The following is an 18,546-nucleotide window of genomic DNA, read 5'->3' as shown; positions in this document are numbered from 1 at the left end:
CTGCACAGCTGCTGCCCTGCTGAACCACCAGCTGATGTTCATTGTCCTGCCTCAGCTCAACAGGGAGAGGAGGCAAATGAGGATTTCTTGGACAACTACGTTTTCATTTTGGCCGAGGCACTAAATACAAGGCCCAACATAAGCCGAATACAGGCTCGCGAAGCTAGGTAAGAAAGTGATTTATTTCTAAATCTACTCTACAGCAAAAAAACATTAACTGAATGCTTAAAATGAACTACAGCTAAATTCAGCAACTCCTTTCCAACCATCTCCTTTGTATTAGGCTATTTGTAGCAGGGGCTTGTCAGAAGTGCTTTCCTCCATCTATGAAGACTGTAGGAGTGGGCACTACTGATGTAACCTGGCCATTTCCCCTCTTCCTCCTCCTTCCACTCCCTCATACAAAAAGAAATACACAGCTGTAAGTATGGACTAGAAGCTCTTAACCCCATAATGGCAGGGAAAGATCCATCAGGTTTTGTGTCATCTATGGTTATTCCAATTGGAGACTCTTCATCCTCAATGATGAAGGAACCGCAATAACCTAAGGGAGGGAAAGAAAAAAAAACGATTGTCAGAGAAACTTGTTCATGACCATTGTTTCTGATAGTAATGAGCAAGGAAAATTATCCATAAAAGGAATTGTACAGTAATTTCTTTGTCACCAATAATACCTACATGTCTGAAGTGTTTTTGTAATAGTCTCTCTCCTCTCTTCCCTCTGACTCTGGGAAATTTAGTACACAGACTTATAAAAGTCATATTTAAATTCCATTTTTACTTAGCAAGGAATTTCTGTGGATTGTTGCAAGTCCCTTTGGCTTTCTATATTGGGGGCAATAAAGATTAAAAATAAATGGATCTAGCAAGAACTATGATGGTTCATTCCATGAGTAACTTTGGCCAAAACAACAGCAGCAACAAAACCCAGTGTAATTATATCTGGTCACTGCGGGCTCAACTTTATACCCTGTATTGATTTTCCTGACGATAAGACTGTCAGGAATGGTGTCCCATAACAGTAATACAGCAGAAACATGGGCTATCTAATCTAGTATCATATCAGTACATGTTTCAGATGAACACGCAAAAAATCCCATATAGATAACAATGTATAAACCTGCCTACATTTCTTTCTAAGCCCAATGGCTGGTTTATGCTCTGAAACACGCAAGATTATATTATTTTGATTAAGAAATATTCTTGGCCAGTGCAACTCTCAGCATCATTACATAGGAAGTGAAAACTAATCTGTTCATACAAATAGTTCTGGAAATGGTATCAGTTAAAGCTGAGAAACACATGATGTTGCAGCACATGGAAAAAATATCTTGAGTTAAACAAAAGGCTAACCTACTTTTTCCAGTCCTCTGAGGTATCAGGTCTGTAGAACAGAGGATTAAAAACAGGGAAAGGTCTTGCTTACACCTTAAGCTCTCCTTGTCATCTGCTGTCAATTCTCTTTGGCTGCCCTAACGCTGTCCCTGGCAGGGAGAAGCAGGGACCTGCTGCTGCAGGGTCACTGCTTCTGTGCATTGCAGGTTTCAGCAATTCTTCCCAGGGAAACCTTGCTTGTTCTCTCAGTCATCCCTCCTCAGCTAGCAGCAATGAGATTCAGGATCCTATTTCGTCTGGACTCATCTTTGGGACAAGGCATGCACTCAAGCTTGGAGGAAGAGCTCTCCTTTCTAAGGAGCTTTACCTTTCACTTTTCTGTGTGTTTGGTTTTGGAGTTTTGCATATTTACCACCCCCTGCCTTGGATTTATTCCCTGATAGACAGCAGAGCTTCAAAATTCATGTAGCATGGGAGTCCCAAGTCCTTCACTTTCCCCACATACCCTTTCTCTCCCAGAAGGCCTCCCTGTAGTACACCATGCATTTTATGACACACCCCATAGGCAAACGCTGAATTAACTGGTTTCTCTTTGGCGGCAGTTCTGGTTTGTAATGAATCTTCGTTGTCAGGATCGGAGGGATAGCACTGATCACATACTTGCCCTGAAACGTAAAACACAGTCAGTACAGACAAGGTGCTGCCTCTCACTGAGCTCGCCCCACAGGACACGTTTCAAAGACGCACTTACTAGTTGTTAACAGCTTTCCCACACCTGACTCTGCTACTTGGCTTTCCCACACAGATATTTCCAGGTGACCAAAAAAATTCTGCCATTTCAGAAAAAGGAGCTGGGAAAAACTTGTTGTTTTGTGGTTAGATAAGCAACACTGATGGTGATTTCAGCATTCCTGAACATGCTGCATGCGTCTCGCAGGTCCTGTGTCTGACTGGAGCGGTGAAGGACGGTCTGATTCAGGGCTCAGGGTGACACTATATCACAATGGACGCTGCTGCTCTCAGGCATTCTCATGCTGGTGGGGCCGCTGAGTGCAGGAAGCCCATCTCCTCCGACTGGCCTGTCACTCACCCAGCACGGAGGGAGAAGCCAGTGGTTTAACTCTGGGGTTTAAAAATCCCTAGGGAGGGAGAGAGTCTCTCCTCCAGGACATCCTTAGACCGGCTTCAGTGCCAAACAGTCCCTTCCCTTTCTGCTAGCTTTCCCTAAATATCCTCCAAACACTGTCACTGGTGAGAAAGGGGTCTTGCAGACCGCGACAGTCCTGCACAAACCCCTGTGGCAGGCAGGGCTCTGCACGCAGAAGGGAGCTGCCGCCCCGTGGGTGCCACTGGGGGTGATCACATACTGATGGAGCATTTCACAGTACCACTGCAGAGAGGCTAAATCTCACTAAAGGCATTTGAAATGTCTTTTTTTTTTTTCTGCAAACCACAAACTTAGATACGAAAAAGAATGTTATTTTTCCTTTCTTTGAAATGGTCTCAATGCAGAACTAAAATGTAAAAATATATAATCACAGAAAAAGTTGAGGCAGAAAAGGCAGAGTAATGACACAAACCAACTAGCAGAACACCAAGAAGAGACCCAGTCATAAATAAATCTGTAAAGCCGGTTTCACAGAGTGTCAGCGTAGTCTGAGAAATAGACACACAAATGAGTACTTCCTGATTACATCTGGCTAAGAGCTACAGCAGATGTATTCCCCCACTAAATGCATACTCCACTTTTATTCTGATCAAATTACCTCATATATCTCATGGTTTAGAGTCTCCACAACGACATTATCACCTGTCTGATCAATACGGACCACAGTTCTCTCCAGTTTAACTCTGCCTTTGAGGCGTTCCATTATTTTCTCCGATATCTGACCAGAACCCCCTTTAAACTTCCTCTCCTAAAAAACAAACAGAAAAGAAACACAAACAAAAAATCACCAGCATTAATCACAATGACATTGAATATGACTTCTGCTCGTAATCAAGAAACTCCAGGCCAAATCTGAAAGTCCTAAGGGTGCATAAAGAGACCCAGACTTTCAGAAGAATGAAGGCATAAACCTAAGGCTCAGTGGGGATTGCTGCCTAACCCACTTTTGCAATGGCTTCCTCAATTAGCTGGCTTAAAAACTCCTGAAGCCTAGAGAACAAACGTATATAATGCAGGCATTCTAGCTAGTATAAACACATCACTTCATTAGAAAGAGGTTTTGAGTATTTTACCCATCACTGTGCTACCAAAACCCTCGTGTGACAAAGACACCAACTCATGTCTGTACAGCGAAAACCTGCACCAGCCCAGAAGCAAAACAGATCTTTAACTGGGTCTGGCCTCAAATGCAGCAGGCAATGAGCTTTATCTGTCACTGGGAAGACACAAAGACATTGCTGTCTGGAAAAAAGCACAATCTGTGGCACGTATTTCCTCGCGATGTCTGTGCAGAGGCTCAGGGGAAGCACTAACCCTCCTTTATCTACCAGCCACCAGTGTTACATCAAGCAGCTCACTTTTACATATAAGATGCTGGTACTAGCAGGGGGGAGAGGATCCACAACGTCTTGTGCTGAAAGACTGAAGTGGCTGCCTGAAGAACTTTTGTAAGACTCGTCATGGCTGCTAAGTCAGAAACCCTTAGCGTTTTTGCTCAACTGATTTTGACTGGGGTGAGGGGAGAGGGAAGTATGGTAGAAACCAAGACAGATTGCCCCATCCGGGCACAAAGAAAAGGAAGTGCTCCTCCCAGACTAGCTTTCCCCTCTTCACATGTCTTGTTTAGCTACAAGTATCCCGGGATTAATTTTAATTCTTGCTGCAAAGCCTAGCAGTTGCTGACGCGGGACAGCAAAAGTGGCTGAGGGGCTCCTGAGGAAGAAGGCTCTTAGGTCTTGCCCCTACCTCGGGGCAGCATTAGTTCTACTTAGATCCTTCCTGACACATGGTTGTCTATTCTTACCCCAATGGACAGATGTTGATGGAGACTTTGCATCTCTCCAGGCAACTTCTCTTAATGTCTCCCTATCCCGGCACACTTGGAAGGGTGTGGTACTCTCTCCACTTTTGCTGTTGGTAGCTTAAGTCTGAAATGCTGCACATGCTTTCTGAGGCTGAGTTAACTGAGGTAGAAGGCCAGTAAAGGGTGCCAACATACCACATCCAAATTACTTTGACAGCTCCCTCTCCCCTTTTTCTGAAACTTCATCCAGAACAATCACAAGAAAACCATGCTATTCTGCAGGCAGCCAGGCACCTGCCATGACCAAGGCGAGAAACAATCTGAAGTAGCTCATGAAACATGCTGCCACGTGAGCTGTCCCAAGAAGGAAGGGCCTTTTGCTACCTACTTCCAACTCTTGTCATCAGAGGCTTCAACATCAAAAAAACCTTATTTCACTCTGAAGTACACTTGAAGTACAAAAAAGTACTTCAAATGGCCAAAAAGCAACAAAAGGGCAACAAAAGGACTATGCTGAAGTGAATGCAGGAAAAAAAAATTATTAAATTGTCCCAATTTATCCCAAAGCCTAGCTAATAAAATTCCTCATTGTACAGAGTTAGCCAAGAGGGCTGTTCCACCCCATGAGAAGGTGACTGTCTCCAGTGCTACATGCACTTGGTGTTTTGTCCTCTTTTTGTTAATTGCAGGGCTTTGACGGGTACCACACTCCACTTGCTCTTTATGGTTTCAAGAGAGGAGGAAGAATATGAGACATTTTGTACCTGGCCCCCATTGGTGATAGAGAAAATCCTGGCTGTGCCCCCACACTGCCTCACGTACCACAGGAACCAGAGAGCGGAGACTTCATGAGGCTCAGATGTAACGTTGACATTCACAAAGAAGGTGGCAAATTCTTTAGCAGCTCTGCGTGAGACACAGGAGCAGAAACAGGCAGTGAGTAAATGTGACTTCCTGACTGCTTTCAGGATTTTCTTTGTTATTCTCAATAAGGGCTGCTTTCCCAAAGTCAGAAAAGCCAAGATGATTTATATCTGTCTCATTTTTTAGTCTGCAGTGAGACTGTTTCAATGGGTTTATATCAGCACCTCTCTCCCTCCCAAAGCATTTACCCGTTCAGTTTGAAATCCCACTGATTTCACCTTAGTTATTTCTTTAAATAGTTTCCCAGCTGCTATTCCTTTCATCAGAACAAATATTTTTCTCAACAGGAGAATGCATTTGGTAACCAGCTAGTGAAACTCTTCTGCGTTTCTCATCCATGGGGAGCTCATCGGGCACATCATTTCCAAGGTCTGATGGGTCCCAAAGGACCCAACTAGCCACACAGCCAAGACATTCCCATTCTCCCATGTGACACTGCTGCACAGACCTTTTGTGAAACCAAGAATCAGACATGGTAAATAACCCTGAGAAACCAAATTGGCAATCATTGCCATAAATATAAGGAGATGGTCAGCCGTCTACCACACTAGGTCCTCTGAACATAAACAGAGTTACAGCAGAAGGAAATGCGGACATAGCTATTCACATTTCTTTCATTTGTGGCTGCAGATTGCGAAGAGAACTGAGATAATTTTGCAAAGAAGGTGAAAGGTCTTTGACTTGCATGAAGTTTCATAAAACAGCATGAATTTATAATCATCTGCTACAGGAAGGAACTTTGCAAGTTATCTGGGCTAAAATATGTAACTTATAAACTTTTATAATCTCATTTCCCTGGGTATGAAGTCCAGTCACCTCTATTTCATTAGCCAGGATATGAAAATATCCTGCATGCAAGAACCCTCTGCCACAATCCTGAAAGCACCACTTCACTAAACAGTTGTAGCAGGTTCAGTCCTGAGAAATGTGAAGACAGTCTCCAAGATCAGTAGATGATGATCTATGACACATGACAAACAAATCTTTTATAATCTTGACCCAAGTTGTATAGAAAATGCTGCAGAAGAGCTTTTCTGTTTAGGGTACTATTTTTTTAACTATATGTGTAGAAAAATCTGGCTTGGCTTAAAGATCTAAAATGGCTTTTTACTGAGTTTTTGAATGTGTTTCAGCTGAGCACATCCATTAAAACTGGAATGCCACAAAACCATTGGCAGTAGAAGCAGTCTTGCAGAGAAGCATGTTACAGGAGAGATCGCTATAAACCCAATTCTGCTTATACTCCACCGGCTCCCTGACTAAGAGGAACAGTAAAAACTAGAAGAGGAAGAGCCAGTGCACTTGCAACAGAAAGGGTAGTTCAAAGTAACCGAGTTTGCAGGCATATGGCTCTAAAACTAACTGTAAAGAAAACTACAACGCCACAGAGAGCAAGAGAAAGTCCAAACAGCCATACCTTGTATCACATGGAGCTGGAATAAGATTTAAGCCAGCAAAATAAATTTCAAACAGAAAGTTTTGGTCAGGAAGCTGCAGGCACAGTGCTAAACCACATTGGGAATGAAAGGGCAAACAGCACAGCCGCACAAATAAAAGACGCTGAATACAAGGGAGGAAAGCGTTACAGAATAGCACAAGGGCTGGCACTGCAAGCAGGGACACAAATGCTCATACAAGCACAGTTCTCTTTGCCTTATAAAGAGAGTTAATTGAAAAAGGAAAGGAAGAAAAGAGTATTTCCAGTTGTTGTCACCTCGTATTGGACATTGTTCCTTTTTTTATTTGTACAGTGTGGTCCCTCACAGACATATAAAACACACTGGCCAGTTTCTAGGTAATACAACACCTTGGGCCCTCCTCCTACCGATACTCTGTTGGACCTGCTACTCACAAACAAGGACGACCTGTTGGATGATGCAAAGGTGAAGGGCAGTCTTGGCTGCAATGGCCACAAGACTGTGTAATTTAGATCCTGAGAGGAGTAAGACAAACAGCAGAATTGCAACCCTGGCTTTTGGAAGAGTAGATTTTATCCTCCTCAAGGACCTGCTTGGCAGCATCTCATGGGAAGCTACCCTGTAGGGCAAAGAGGCCCAGGAGAGCTGGCTGGCATTCAAGGACAGCTTGCCAGGAGCAGAGGGAGGGTGCACTGCAATGGGCAGAGCTGAGCGAGCACAGCAACAGGCTTGCTGGGACGAACGTGGAGCTCCCAACGGGGCTCAGGCACAAACCAGCCAGGGAGGTGAAAGGCAACGAGAAAGGTTGCCTCAGCTGCCTTGTTTCCCTCCAAGGGTTTCGGAGGCCCAGCAGGCACTACTGCTGAAACAAGGAGCAGCATTTCAACTTCTCCAGAGTTTCCAGAGCCAACAGCTGCTCACTCCCCACTCCCCAGGTCTTGCACTGCCCCATCCATTGAGTGACCACTGGAAAGCAGCTGCCCTCTGGCACGGTGTGCTGCTCTCCAGCATGCCAGAGGCACCTGCCTGCTCCGTGGTACACGCGATGCAGCTTACGCAGTAAAAGCAGACGCGTTGATAACTGCGCAGGAGAGGGCATAGCCAAGAGTCAGAGGACATCACTCCTCAGCTCCTAGGTTTCCCCAGCACCTTTAATCCCACCTGCCAACCAGCCCAGGCTCTGTGTACCACCTTATCCTCCACAGGCCCTCACCCACCGCCTGACAACAGCCCATCACAAAGGCCAGCCTCATCTCGAACACCTCCTGCTCTCTCACCGCCTGTACCCCAGCTGTACTCAGCTGTACCCCAGAATTTGCCAGGGAGCCACTATCATTCTGCAGCTGGATTTCAAAGTGAATAAAGAGTTATGTACTTGGTCCAGCATATCTTATTTATCAGCTCTTGCATGGTCATTTTGTCCCATTCTTCAGCATGCGGAGCGTCCCATGGTGCTTCAAGAGGAATCTGGAGACAGAGGCAAAACATTCTAGAAATTATTCAGTAATACGTCATTGCCTGGTCATAGCTAGTTAGTAGCACAGAGTTGATTTATATGTTGGCCAGGAGTTGCTTTTGTCCCCTGCATTTGGCTGTAAACTTGGAATAAATTCACTAAATGGAATAGTTTCCATTCCGCACCTTTGGGCATGAATTGTACCATGATCACCAAATCTGTCTTTGTTTGACCAATGAACTATATCCATATGTTGGGACTCATCTGGCCTTTAGTTGTCCAGAACTGAAGTGTCTATTCTAATTTAGTTGTCTTGGTGTCCTCTAACAGCTGAGGGAAAAATTCTTTCTCCAGTCAGAGATTCAGTCAGTTACAGATGGGTATCTGAAGGTCCCTATGTCTCTCTCTTGACTACAGAGGGAGCAAAAATATCTAGATACTATTAAATTATTTTTAGACAGTTAAATTCTTAATAATAATCCATTGCATGCAAGTACCATGACACGTGAGAACACTGTCATATATTTGAATCTTCAAAAAATATGTATTATTTGACAAAAAAAAGTGTAGTATCATGCACAAATTTGCTTCTGCAAAACCACATAAACTCAATGAACTTTGCAGGAATACAGTTAGTTATGCTTGAAGGTTATCGTAAGGTAGGGCCCCTGGTTTGTAGCCAGATTATAAAGCAACTGGTAAATATCTGAAAGACAGCATGACACTCCAGGGCCTACTTTTTGCACAGAGGAAGATCTGCAGTTGTACTGCTTGAATTTTGAAGGTATTTTCTGTTTAAGAATTTTAGAAATAAAATTTTAGAATAAAATTACTATGAGGCCAAACTGGAGCCCATCTTAGGCAGCTACAAAAAAGAATCATCCTTACTGAAAAAGGCTGTCACAGGGGAAGGGGAAAAACCCTTCTCATCTCCCAGCTCGTGGAATGGTTTTCCCTGGCATGAGAAAGTACACACACTGAAGTTCAACCTCATTTTTTTCAGATATCTTAGACACCTCCAGATCTTTTTGTACCCTCTCATAGAATCATGGTTTAGGATGGAAGGGACCTTTAAAGGTCATCTAGTCCAACGTCCTCTCAGTGAGGAAGCCCTGTTATTCCTGATAGTTCTGGGGCAACATAGGTATCTTTCCTGATGGATGTTTCTTTTTTTTATATTAAAGAAGCAATAAAAAAGCCTGCCAGAAACAAAACAAAACTAGATTTACTCGTGGTGACATGAGCATTGTAGGAAACAGATGCAATTTACACAGCCTACCTCTTTTCCCAGCTTGTCCATGGTCCTCCAAAAGTTATTGTAATCCAGATAAACTAAGGGATTCCACGTTGAAGGGGAAATACCCGTGAAATAGCATGACTTTCCCTAAAATACACATAAGAATATAAGCAACTGAAACACAGCAGACCACATCTTCATTACTCAGGAACACAAAATTCTCAAAGTCATAGAATCATAGAATGGTTTGGGTTGGAACGGATTTTAAAGATCATCTAGTTCCAACCCCCCTGCCAGGGGCAGGGACACCTTCCACTAGACCAGGTTGCTCAAAGCCCCATCCAACCTGGCCTTGAACACTTCCCAGGATAGGGGCATCCACAGCCTCTCTGGGCAACCTGTTCCAGCGCCTCACCACCCTCACAGTGAAGAACTTCTTCCTTACATCTAATCTGAATCTACCCTCTTTCAGTTCAAAGCCATTACCCCTCGTCCTATCACTACACACCCTTGTAAAAAGTCCCTCTCCGGCTTTCTTGTTGGCCCCCTTTAGGTACTGGAAGGCTGCTATAAGGTCTCCCCAGAGCCTTCTCTTCTCCAGGCTGAACAACCCCAACTCTCTCAGCCTGTCCTCACAGGAGAGGTGCTCCAGCCCCCTGATCATCTTCATGGCCTTCCTCTGGACTCGCTCCAACAGGTCCATGTGCTTCTTATGCTGGGGTCCCCAGAGCTGAACACAGTACTCCAGGTGGGGTCTCACAAGAGTGGAGTAGAGGGGGAGAATCACGTCCCTTGACCTGCTGATCACGCTTCTTTTGATGCAGCCCAGGATATGGTTGGCTTTCTGGGCTGCGAGCACACATTGCTGGGTCATGTTGAGCTTCTCGTCAACCAACACCCCCAAGACCTTCTCTGCAGGGCTGCTCTCAATCCATTCATCACCCAGCCTGTCCTTGTGCTTGGGATTGCCCAAGCAAGTCATCACATGGCTGACCTTTTGTCCCCAAAATCCTATTTTTCCTTTTTTTAATTTTTTTTCCTGCATATGCATGTAAGCAATGGAAATGCATGAAGCTAAGTATGAGGGGAAAAAACAGTTGGGCTGACATTAAAAAGGACAATAACACTTTTTTTTTTATTCAGAGGGGATGGGGAGGGGTACACTTGTTCTGAGCAGGTTGTCAAATTCTGGGCTAAGGAGACTCAAGTAATGGTCAAGGAGGTGGTATTCCTTGTTCCTAAGCATTCTTCATTATTACATATGAATGAATCTAATGTTTGCCCTTCTGCTGAAATGTGCATCCTAAAATTTGCATAAGTCTAAAATTGCATGCGTTTTAATCTTTTAAACTATCTAAGCACCTTTATGGTACACCTCACCTATAGAAAGCAAACATACCTCTTTATTATGCCAAGTACCTTGGGAGAAACCTAGCCTAAAAAAAAAAAAAAATGCCAAAAAGAAAGGTTTTGGCTGCAGGAAGAAAAATTTTGTACACTTGCAAAAATGGTATCAGTACTTACAATGTGTATGACACATAGCCGCACCAGGAATACAGACTGTTTCAGATAATCCTGTGATATAACGATAAGCGAAACCATCTAACAGCAGCTGGTTGTTTGTGATAACTAATCTGAAAGATGACTGGATGAGCAAGCAACATTTTCTCTTATTAAATTGCTTTGAGTGTTCCCCTATGTAAGTCAGTGGCAAATTTCTCATCAGACCTCTTAAATGTTTGCTCTTCCAGGTGTGTTAGAAGTTTGCATGAGGTCACGTGGCAGGATGCAGCGAACATGCTGGACCATGACAGGTACGAGCTGTAACGCCAAGCTGCGTGCCACGTGCTTTTCAGTGCAATGTGTAGCATGCGAGCCCATCACACCTGGCAGGTGAGAGTCACAGACCAAGCGAGAGGCTGTAGTGCTGCAAATGCATGAGATGGTAACCCACGGACAGGGGACACAAAGCAGGAGCCAAATGCCCCTTCCCCACACTCAGCGAGAGAGAATTTATCGGTCTTCCTCACTGATAATCGTCTGTGTGTGTGTAAATACATACAGATTTCTGATACTCTTCAAAACATTTTTCTGCAAAGACCATAACAAAAATACAAGGTGCAACATGAAACTTGGAAACCATAGTGAGCTTTCAGACTTGGAAAAAAGCCACATTTGGGTCAACTTTTGTCATCTCCAGGGCAGGTACAATGGAGGAGACAAGAGTACACACGTAGGGAACAGAAGTCTTGCTGTGACCAACACCGCTTGGTCCCTTTCTCTGCAGAGGATGGCTGCAGTGATGCCCCAGCTCCAGCAGCTGGCCAGGCTCGCAGCCCACCGTGCTTTACCTCCTCCCCTTCTTCAGTGAGGGCAGCAGCAAAAACGCTCTCCTGTTTCATCTAGACAGAGTAATCTCTGTTCTGGGTCAAGCAAAGCTCAAGGTTGTGATCTCAGCACTTAGTTCAGCTTGAGATCCAAGTGCTTAAAGGTTTTTTTTTTTAATTTCCAACAAATGCTTAGTTTTCTTTTCAAGACACCAGGATGACTCTGGAGGTGGTTGGTTACCTCTGGATTTCTGGGTATGTAATCTTAATCTTGTGTACCACATACTTTTTTTCTCTCTTTTATCCCCATTTCATTCTGGTTTAGAGAGTTATGTTGGAGGAAAGTGGGTGGAGGATGCTGCTCCAGTCTTCTCCAGGTGCACGTGTGCACGCAAAACACACTTCTGCCACGGCAAGAGCAGAGAAAATGCTCCTATGAACTACCAGCAAGGGAATCCTCTGCACAACACTGCCTCTTCCTTTTCCTTGAGCACGATTTCTCACTGCCAGTTTGGAGCACTGTGTGTTCAGTCATGGAAAAGAGGACCAAAAAACGCATGCAAAGTGATATACTGCATGCCACAGCTTTTACTGTCATAAATCAGTGTTGTATCAAACAAGGAAATTCTGATACAAAGCAGGAATAAATTGCTAATAATTTTCTTCTTATTGCACAACATTTTGTTTTTCAAAAAGGTCATCAAACATTGCTCCTTCAAAGTTCATTTATTGTTAGACTTTTTATTCTGGTCAGGAATGCAGGTGCTATCAATGTGCCTTCCTTGACGTGCTTTAACACCAATAATCCTGCCCTTAAGCAGAGATGAGGTGCAATGCTGTCAGGCTACCCAACAACAGGTGCAGATAAGTTATTACCGAAGTTCTGTCATGCCAATATTGCAAGCGGACAAAGGTAAAAGATAAGCCCACTGTTGCAGGAGTAGCAGGGAAAACTTCCAAAGTTTTTCCACTGTTCAGTAAGACTTCTTTTCACACAGCTTTCTGATAAGTGACTGTGCTTGTACTGAGTGGTGTAACTTGCAAATACCTATCCTTGGCTTACTTACCCCCAAAAAGAAGAATTTATTTAAAAAGAAAGTCAAAAAGTAACTGCTTCTAAGGCTCCTCTCTTCCTCTTGTTTTCAGCCAAACCTATTCCTTATATTGCTGGAAACAACAGCCCAAGAAAAGTCTCTCTCAGTAACTCTGTGCTGAGGTTTGCACCAAAAAGGCTTTTCCAACTCCCAGTGTTAACCCTACCATGTTCAACAGCTACAGGTTCAGGAACTCCCAGACTATCCTGTTTGCTGCAGATGGGGCAATTAGTAAGAGAAGTTGCCCACTGCCTGGCTACCTAATATTTTCCTTCAAATTTTCCACCTCTATACTAGCTTTAGACCACCATAACCACAAACTGCTGAGGACTGATAAAGAAATCTGACAACCTCAGCCACTGGTATGACATGTATCACATTAGTATTCATTTATCTGCTATTTGAAAAAAGAACTATCCTTTCATTACTGATCTGAAAATATTATTATCCCCACATCTTTGGTCAATGGCATAGCCCAGGAAGATCAATGGGAAAACATATTTTATCCCCTGAGAACTACGAAATGCCAACTGATAATGAACAGTCTAAAGTTGCATTACTTGTTGCTCTTTTCTGCATGCAAAACCCCATAATTTCATTAAGACTGGACACTAAGGGCAGGAAAAGCTGGAAAAATACAACAGTGCTAACAGACCTGGAAGAGGCTGAGACTGAATTCAGAGAGCCTGAAATAGTTCAGACACACTAACTCCTTGTGCAGTGGGGCTGGACCTATAAGAGGTGGGAGCTGATCTGAGGAAAGCCCAATTCTAACAAATTCCAGGAGAGAAATTCCCATTGCCCATCAGAAAGCGCAAGCCAAACAGCCTTAGCCACATCAGTTTTTTTACTCTCTCTCTTGCACAAGATTCTCCACAGCAGGGAATAAATCTAGCCCAAATGACCTGGAGCTGGTAAGTTATTAATTTGTTTTTAATACTGTTTCCCTACTAGGCAGAGGAGCTCTAGCTGCATGCTTCACAGAGGAGCTCACTGCAAGCAGGCAAGGTCTTGCAATATTCCATTTTTAAACACATTTACAGTGCTCTGAGTGTATTAAATTTTGAGAACTACTGTTTTCTTAACTGAAAGGCAAATAACCTACTGGCTTTGTTCCCATGCTAACACAAGGCTGCTTGACTGACCCACAGAGTTTATCTAACTTTTTTTTCCTTTCCTAGTGTGTGGAATGCTTTCCTGCAGACCTCAGATTTGAGTCCTGCTGCCTGCCTGGATTAGTTACCCCACACCAATCCAAAGGAAACAATATCCCCAAGCACCATATTTCAGTGGTTAGAAAGAAGCCAGCAGAGAGAGATGTGCTCTGCAAGATCTGTTTTTTCCCTGCCCAGGCCTATGCTGTGGCTTGTAGCCATAACTACAGGAATTAAGCCCAAGCCGACCCAGCTGTGACACCACCCCAAGTTTCAATTTGTGCAAGAGGAGCAGACAAATTTGCCAGTATTGAGAAAGGCAAGTTTGGCTCCCACCCACTGTGCTGAGGACGAGCTACATGTCAAGAAGCACAGGAGGAGCATCCCTTGTGCCCCAGAGCAGGGATTTCTATCGCCCTTGGGCCATGCACAGCACACACAGCTAGAGCAGCGGCTCCCTATGGTGTGAGCCCTCGAGTGGGCATCCTTCACTGCTCAGTATCTCCAGCAGGTCCAGCCTTGTGAGCATTGCAGTGCCTTGGACTGTCTGTGATTCCTGTGTCCGAACTGCAGATTTACAGTGATCTGCACAGACTTAGTCACAGACTTACCTGCTGCATCCCAATCTCTTAATCTTAAGGCTAGATGAAGAAAAGACTAGATGGCCAGTGTGAAGCATTGCATAGAAATGCTAATCTTTTGTCAAGTGTTACCTTGCTCTGAAAATCATAAGCAAACAAATAAGCAAAATCAGTCCTTATTTACTAGTGTTATGTATACTGGAGCTGGGTGCTGCTGCCAGATATTAGAGGACTGCAGTTACATGAGAAGGTTAATACCACACCAAGGGCCTAATGCCTTTACCTTTTAGGGTCTTCTACTAAAGAGAAGGTGAAAACAGAGCACAGAGTGACTTTCAAGGACCTCTGTAAAAATTAAAAGCTATCTGTCTCTTCTGGGAAGGGAGAACTCTAGCACATCTGCCTTTTCTCAGTCCTAAAGCATTCTTGATGAATTACAGGACAGTAGCCACAGAGCGATTTGGCTGGAAAGAAAGTCCGGAGCTTGTAACAAAATCTCGAGTTTGAAGCTACAGATTTACAACAACAGGACACAAACAAATTCCTGATTGACATAAAAGCAGTCCACATTACCATGCTAACTGATGGGAAAGAAGGAACAAACAAAAGAAGAGATAAACAATAGTTACATGTTTTGATTTTTCAAATAAACTGTAACTACAAAGGAAACATGCCTACACAAAGCAACATAGTTTTTAAAGCTTGCAGTACATGGAATTTTTCCACACACATACGGGAAAAATTCCTTTCAGAGCAAAGAAGCTCATGAAATGCCTCTGGGGATTTCTACTTTCCCTTGGCTGCTTCCGCTGCTAGGATAAACCATTTCCCCACTTTCCCCTAACTCAGTCCAAGCAGTATCCTGGAAATCTTCAGAAAGAGCCAAACTGAACCAATTAGTATGGTAAACAAAAGACCAAAAATCTCTTAATCTGAGGATGATGGAGATTATATACAGTTGAATGACTCTCACAACAAAATCTAACGCCATGTTTAGTCATTCCTCAAGACATTCCCCCTCTCGCCTCTGTCAAAACCACACAGCATTGCAGATCTTGGAGAAATGCCCTTGGGAAGAGACCTTCCTGTCTGACCCCGGCTATACGCTCCCCAACAGCCATCAGCTGACAGAAATAGCAGATGAAACACAAGGAGAAAAGTTTTAGTCATACTTTTCAAACCTGAAAGGCAGCAGCTGGCCCACGGCTGATAGCGTTTTAGCCTAAGAAGCTGAACACATCCATCTTTAATTAACACATCTAATATTTAATTTCTGGGGCAATGATCCTTTAATATCAAATCGCCTCTTTGCTAACATATTTTCTATCATCTAGGAAATACCACAGGTGTTTGGGTTCCTGGAGCATCTTTAGTGAGCATGAGGGGCACATCTATAGCCAGAAGAGCACAAATCCCTATCTGGTCAACTCACCATCACAGCATGATAACAGTGTGCAGCGGGTAGGTAAAACATACAAGCCCTAAGGGCCCTGAGCACTCACCAACCCAGCCAATAGCCAGGACTGCACAGATTGTTTTCGATAGGCTTCTTATAGAAATGGGATCTAAGAGAGGGTTCAACAACAGATCACTAAAACAAAGGGCATAGTGACCACACGATGTCTCAAGGAAAGAGTAAGGAGAAGCAGCAGTGGAAAACCTTAGGAAAAGTAAAGAAAACAAAAAGCCTGCAATTCATGGGAAGAGGATGTGGGAAGAAAAGCATCGTTATTATTTATCCAGTGCTTAACTCTGTCCATGCTGGGAGACCTTAAAGCCCCTTTGCTGTCACCCTGGTCCAACAACTACACCACCCTTGGGGACCCTGGTTAGCTCAGCAGGACCACGATGCCAAATCTAGAACTGATCCACAGCCTGTGATCCAGCTGAATAGCTTGTAATGCTGCCTCTTGCTTAGAAACATGCTTTCACTTCAAAGAAAATTTACGAAATTACATGGTCATTAGCAAGGACATGCATAATGTAATGTGGGACAACAAAAAGCTGCAGCTTCAGTGTCAAAATGGATTAAGGGCTCAAATTCATGTAACCCATTAAAGCCTTTTATTTAACATACAGAAGATAAGTGCCTTTTAGGATGCTAAGAGATCCACATCTGAGCTTAAAGCAAATAGAGTGGGCCAAACATTCAGCTGGTACAAATCAGTGCAGCCATCTTGCTGTAGAATTACACCAATTTTACACCAGGTGGTGTAGAATAACTTTTTTAGTATTATGGAGTGGCTATGCAATTATTTAAGACGCAACTATGTTATGAGCATGGCATGAACCTGTCCAGTAACGAGAGGTTACAGAACCATATGATAAAACTTTACAGCATGAATGTATTGCTCTAATTCTTGGAAGAAAAAGTGGGAAGATAATAGAAATGAAACCAGTTAAGGATCCATCACATAACCTTGCCTCTTTCAAGTATGTCAACTCTGACTCATATAGGCTTCAAGCCTTGTTCTGCCAGAGTCTGGGAAGTACCAAAACTAAAGGATATTAAAAAAAATAAAAGGTGATGGTCTTTGGAAAGTAAAGTAGTTTGTGAGTTATGGAGTTTGTACCTCATACCTATGAATCTTAGGCCTCTCTTTGTCCCTCTCCCTGCCGCTCTCCCTCTGCACTGGTTTTGGCAGTAGGTCCTGACTAGGAACTGAGCAAAAATTTGGTGGGCTAAAGCTCTAACACAAGGGCTAGAAATCTGCTCTGAAGACAGGTTTCATTCCAGTTCACTTTAGCTACACGAGTACCTACTCAAGAGTGGCCATCTGGACCCCCACTGCCCCACAGCTCAGATATGGAGCTTAGAGCAAGCCTTGGGAGGGGCTTGTTTGTCACCATTAGCTAGAGGGGGCATCTCAGTGAGTCTCAAATTAGATACCAAGCTTCCAGACATCCATTTGTAAGTAAGACAAAACCCATGCTACAGGACTGGGAGGCATCTCATGTGAATCTAGTTATGTAAGTATACGTTATACTACTCCCAGACTCCCATAACACTGTTGTCTAGTATTGTCATTCAATAGTATCCAACAGTATTACACTTTTTTTTCTTATTTCAATTTGGCTTTTATTTCAGAACAAGTGTTTTCTGAATTTCAGGCAAAAATTCTTTACAGGATATGTTTAAAGATAATCAGGTGCTGAATGTATCCCAAATTTTTTAACTGCTGTCAGTCCCATTTTCTGAACACTTTTCAAAAGAAAACAAGAACCACTGATCCCACTCCCAATAGGTTAAAATAGAATAACTACGCTTCAAACAGGTGCTTACTGGATTACTAAAAGCAAGCATTAAATGAAACCCTCTTAATGACTGTCAGTAATTTCCAAAGCTCAATGATATCTTTAGGTATCTCAAAATGAAAGATGCAGTACTTACCGCCTTATAATGGATTATATGGCCCTCGACATTCACTTTATAGGTCTCAATACCGAGCTCTTTTGCCAGTCGGAGAATCCGGTTTTGGGTAGGTCCCACATATGATCCACCAACATCTACGTAATTAACTTGACTGTTCTGTTGAAAGAAAGAATACAGGAATCAGAAGCTGTGCAGAAAGCTCCTCAATACAAACATCTAGAAGTAGAAAGAATTATTCCATACTGACTAGCACTGCAAGTATATGCGCAGGAGAAAATGAGTACTGACTGACATAAAGTAGGCAGTATTGAGCTCTGTAATGACAGACACACAGAAATCACAGTGTCTTCACTCTGCCATGCACATGTGTGCAGCTGGGTCTAACTCTTGTTTAAATTTCACTATAGTTTTCAGTATTGGCTTTTTAGTCTCACAAAAGACGTGAGAATATGAAGAAATATCCAACCAAATCATTACTTTGGTTAAGTCTAACCCCACTTTTTCAGAATTCATGTTAGTTTTCTTGTCATTGCAAAACATTAAAACATTTCTCAAGTTGAAACCATCTCCAGCACCAAGGCTTGTTTTCTCTCTGTAGATATCTGCTTAGACTTAATGCTGTAGATGCTGAGTACTGCACTGCAGTATTCAAGGAGAGTAATCTCCCTTCCAGCA

At 43.3% G+C, this 18,546-nt stretch overlaps 1 protein-coding gene across 1 annotated transcript in view; it reads right to left on the bottom strand.

The window, feature by feature from the left end:
- The window catches only part of LOC128145049 (amine oxidase [flavin-containing] A-like), a 39,901-nt gene that overhangs the window by 7,573 nt on the left and 13,782 nt on the right, over positions 1 to 18,546 (bottom strand). Inside the window, exons 3-9 of the mRNA XM_052794642.1 lie at positions 17,890 to 18,027; positions 9,385 to 9,489; positions 8,025 to 8,116; positions 5,072 to 5,213; positions 3,102 to 3,251; positions 1,841 to 2,000; positions 448 to 544 (exon numbers count right to left, since the gene is read on the bottom strand). Coding sequence (XP_052650602.1) covers positions 448 to 544; positions 1,841 to 2,000; positions 3,102 to 3,251; positions 5,072 to 5,213; positions 8,025 to 8,116; positions 9,385 to 9,489; positions 17,890 to 18,027 — 884 coding nt within the window. The remainder of the gene's footprint in view (positions 1 to 447; positions 545 to 1,840; positions 2,001 to 3,101; positions 3,252 to 5,071; positions 5,214 to 8,024; positions 8,117 to 9,384; positions 9,490 to 17,889; positions 18,028 to 18,546) is intronic.

Source organism: Harpia harpyja, chromosome 8, assembly GCF_026419915.1.
Source record: "Harpia harpyja isolate bHarHar1 chromosome 8, bHarHar1 primary haplotype, whole genome shotgun sequence".
Lineage (NCBI taxonomy): Eukaryota > Metazoa > Chordata > Aves > Accipitriformes > Accipitridae > Harpia > Harpia harpyja.
The sequence above is the reverse complement of the archived record's forward strand: the minus strand, read 5'-3'. Positions and strand labels throughout refer to the sequence as shown.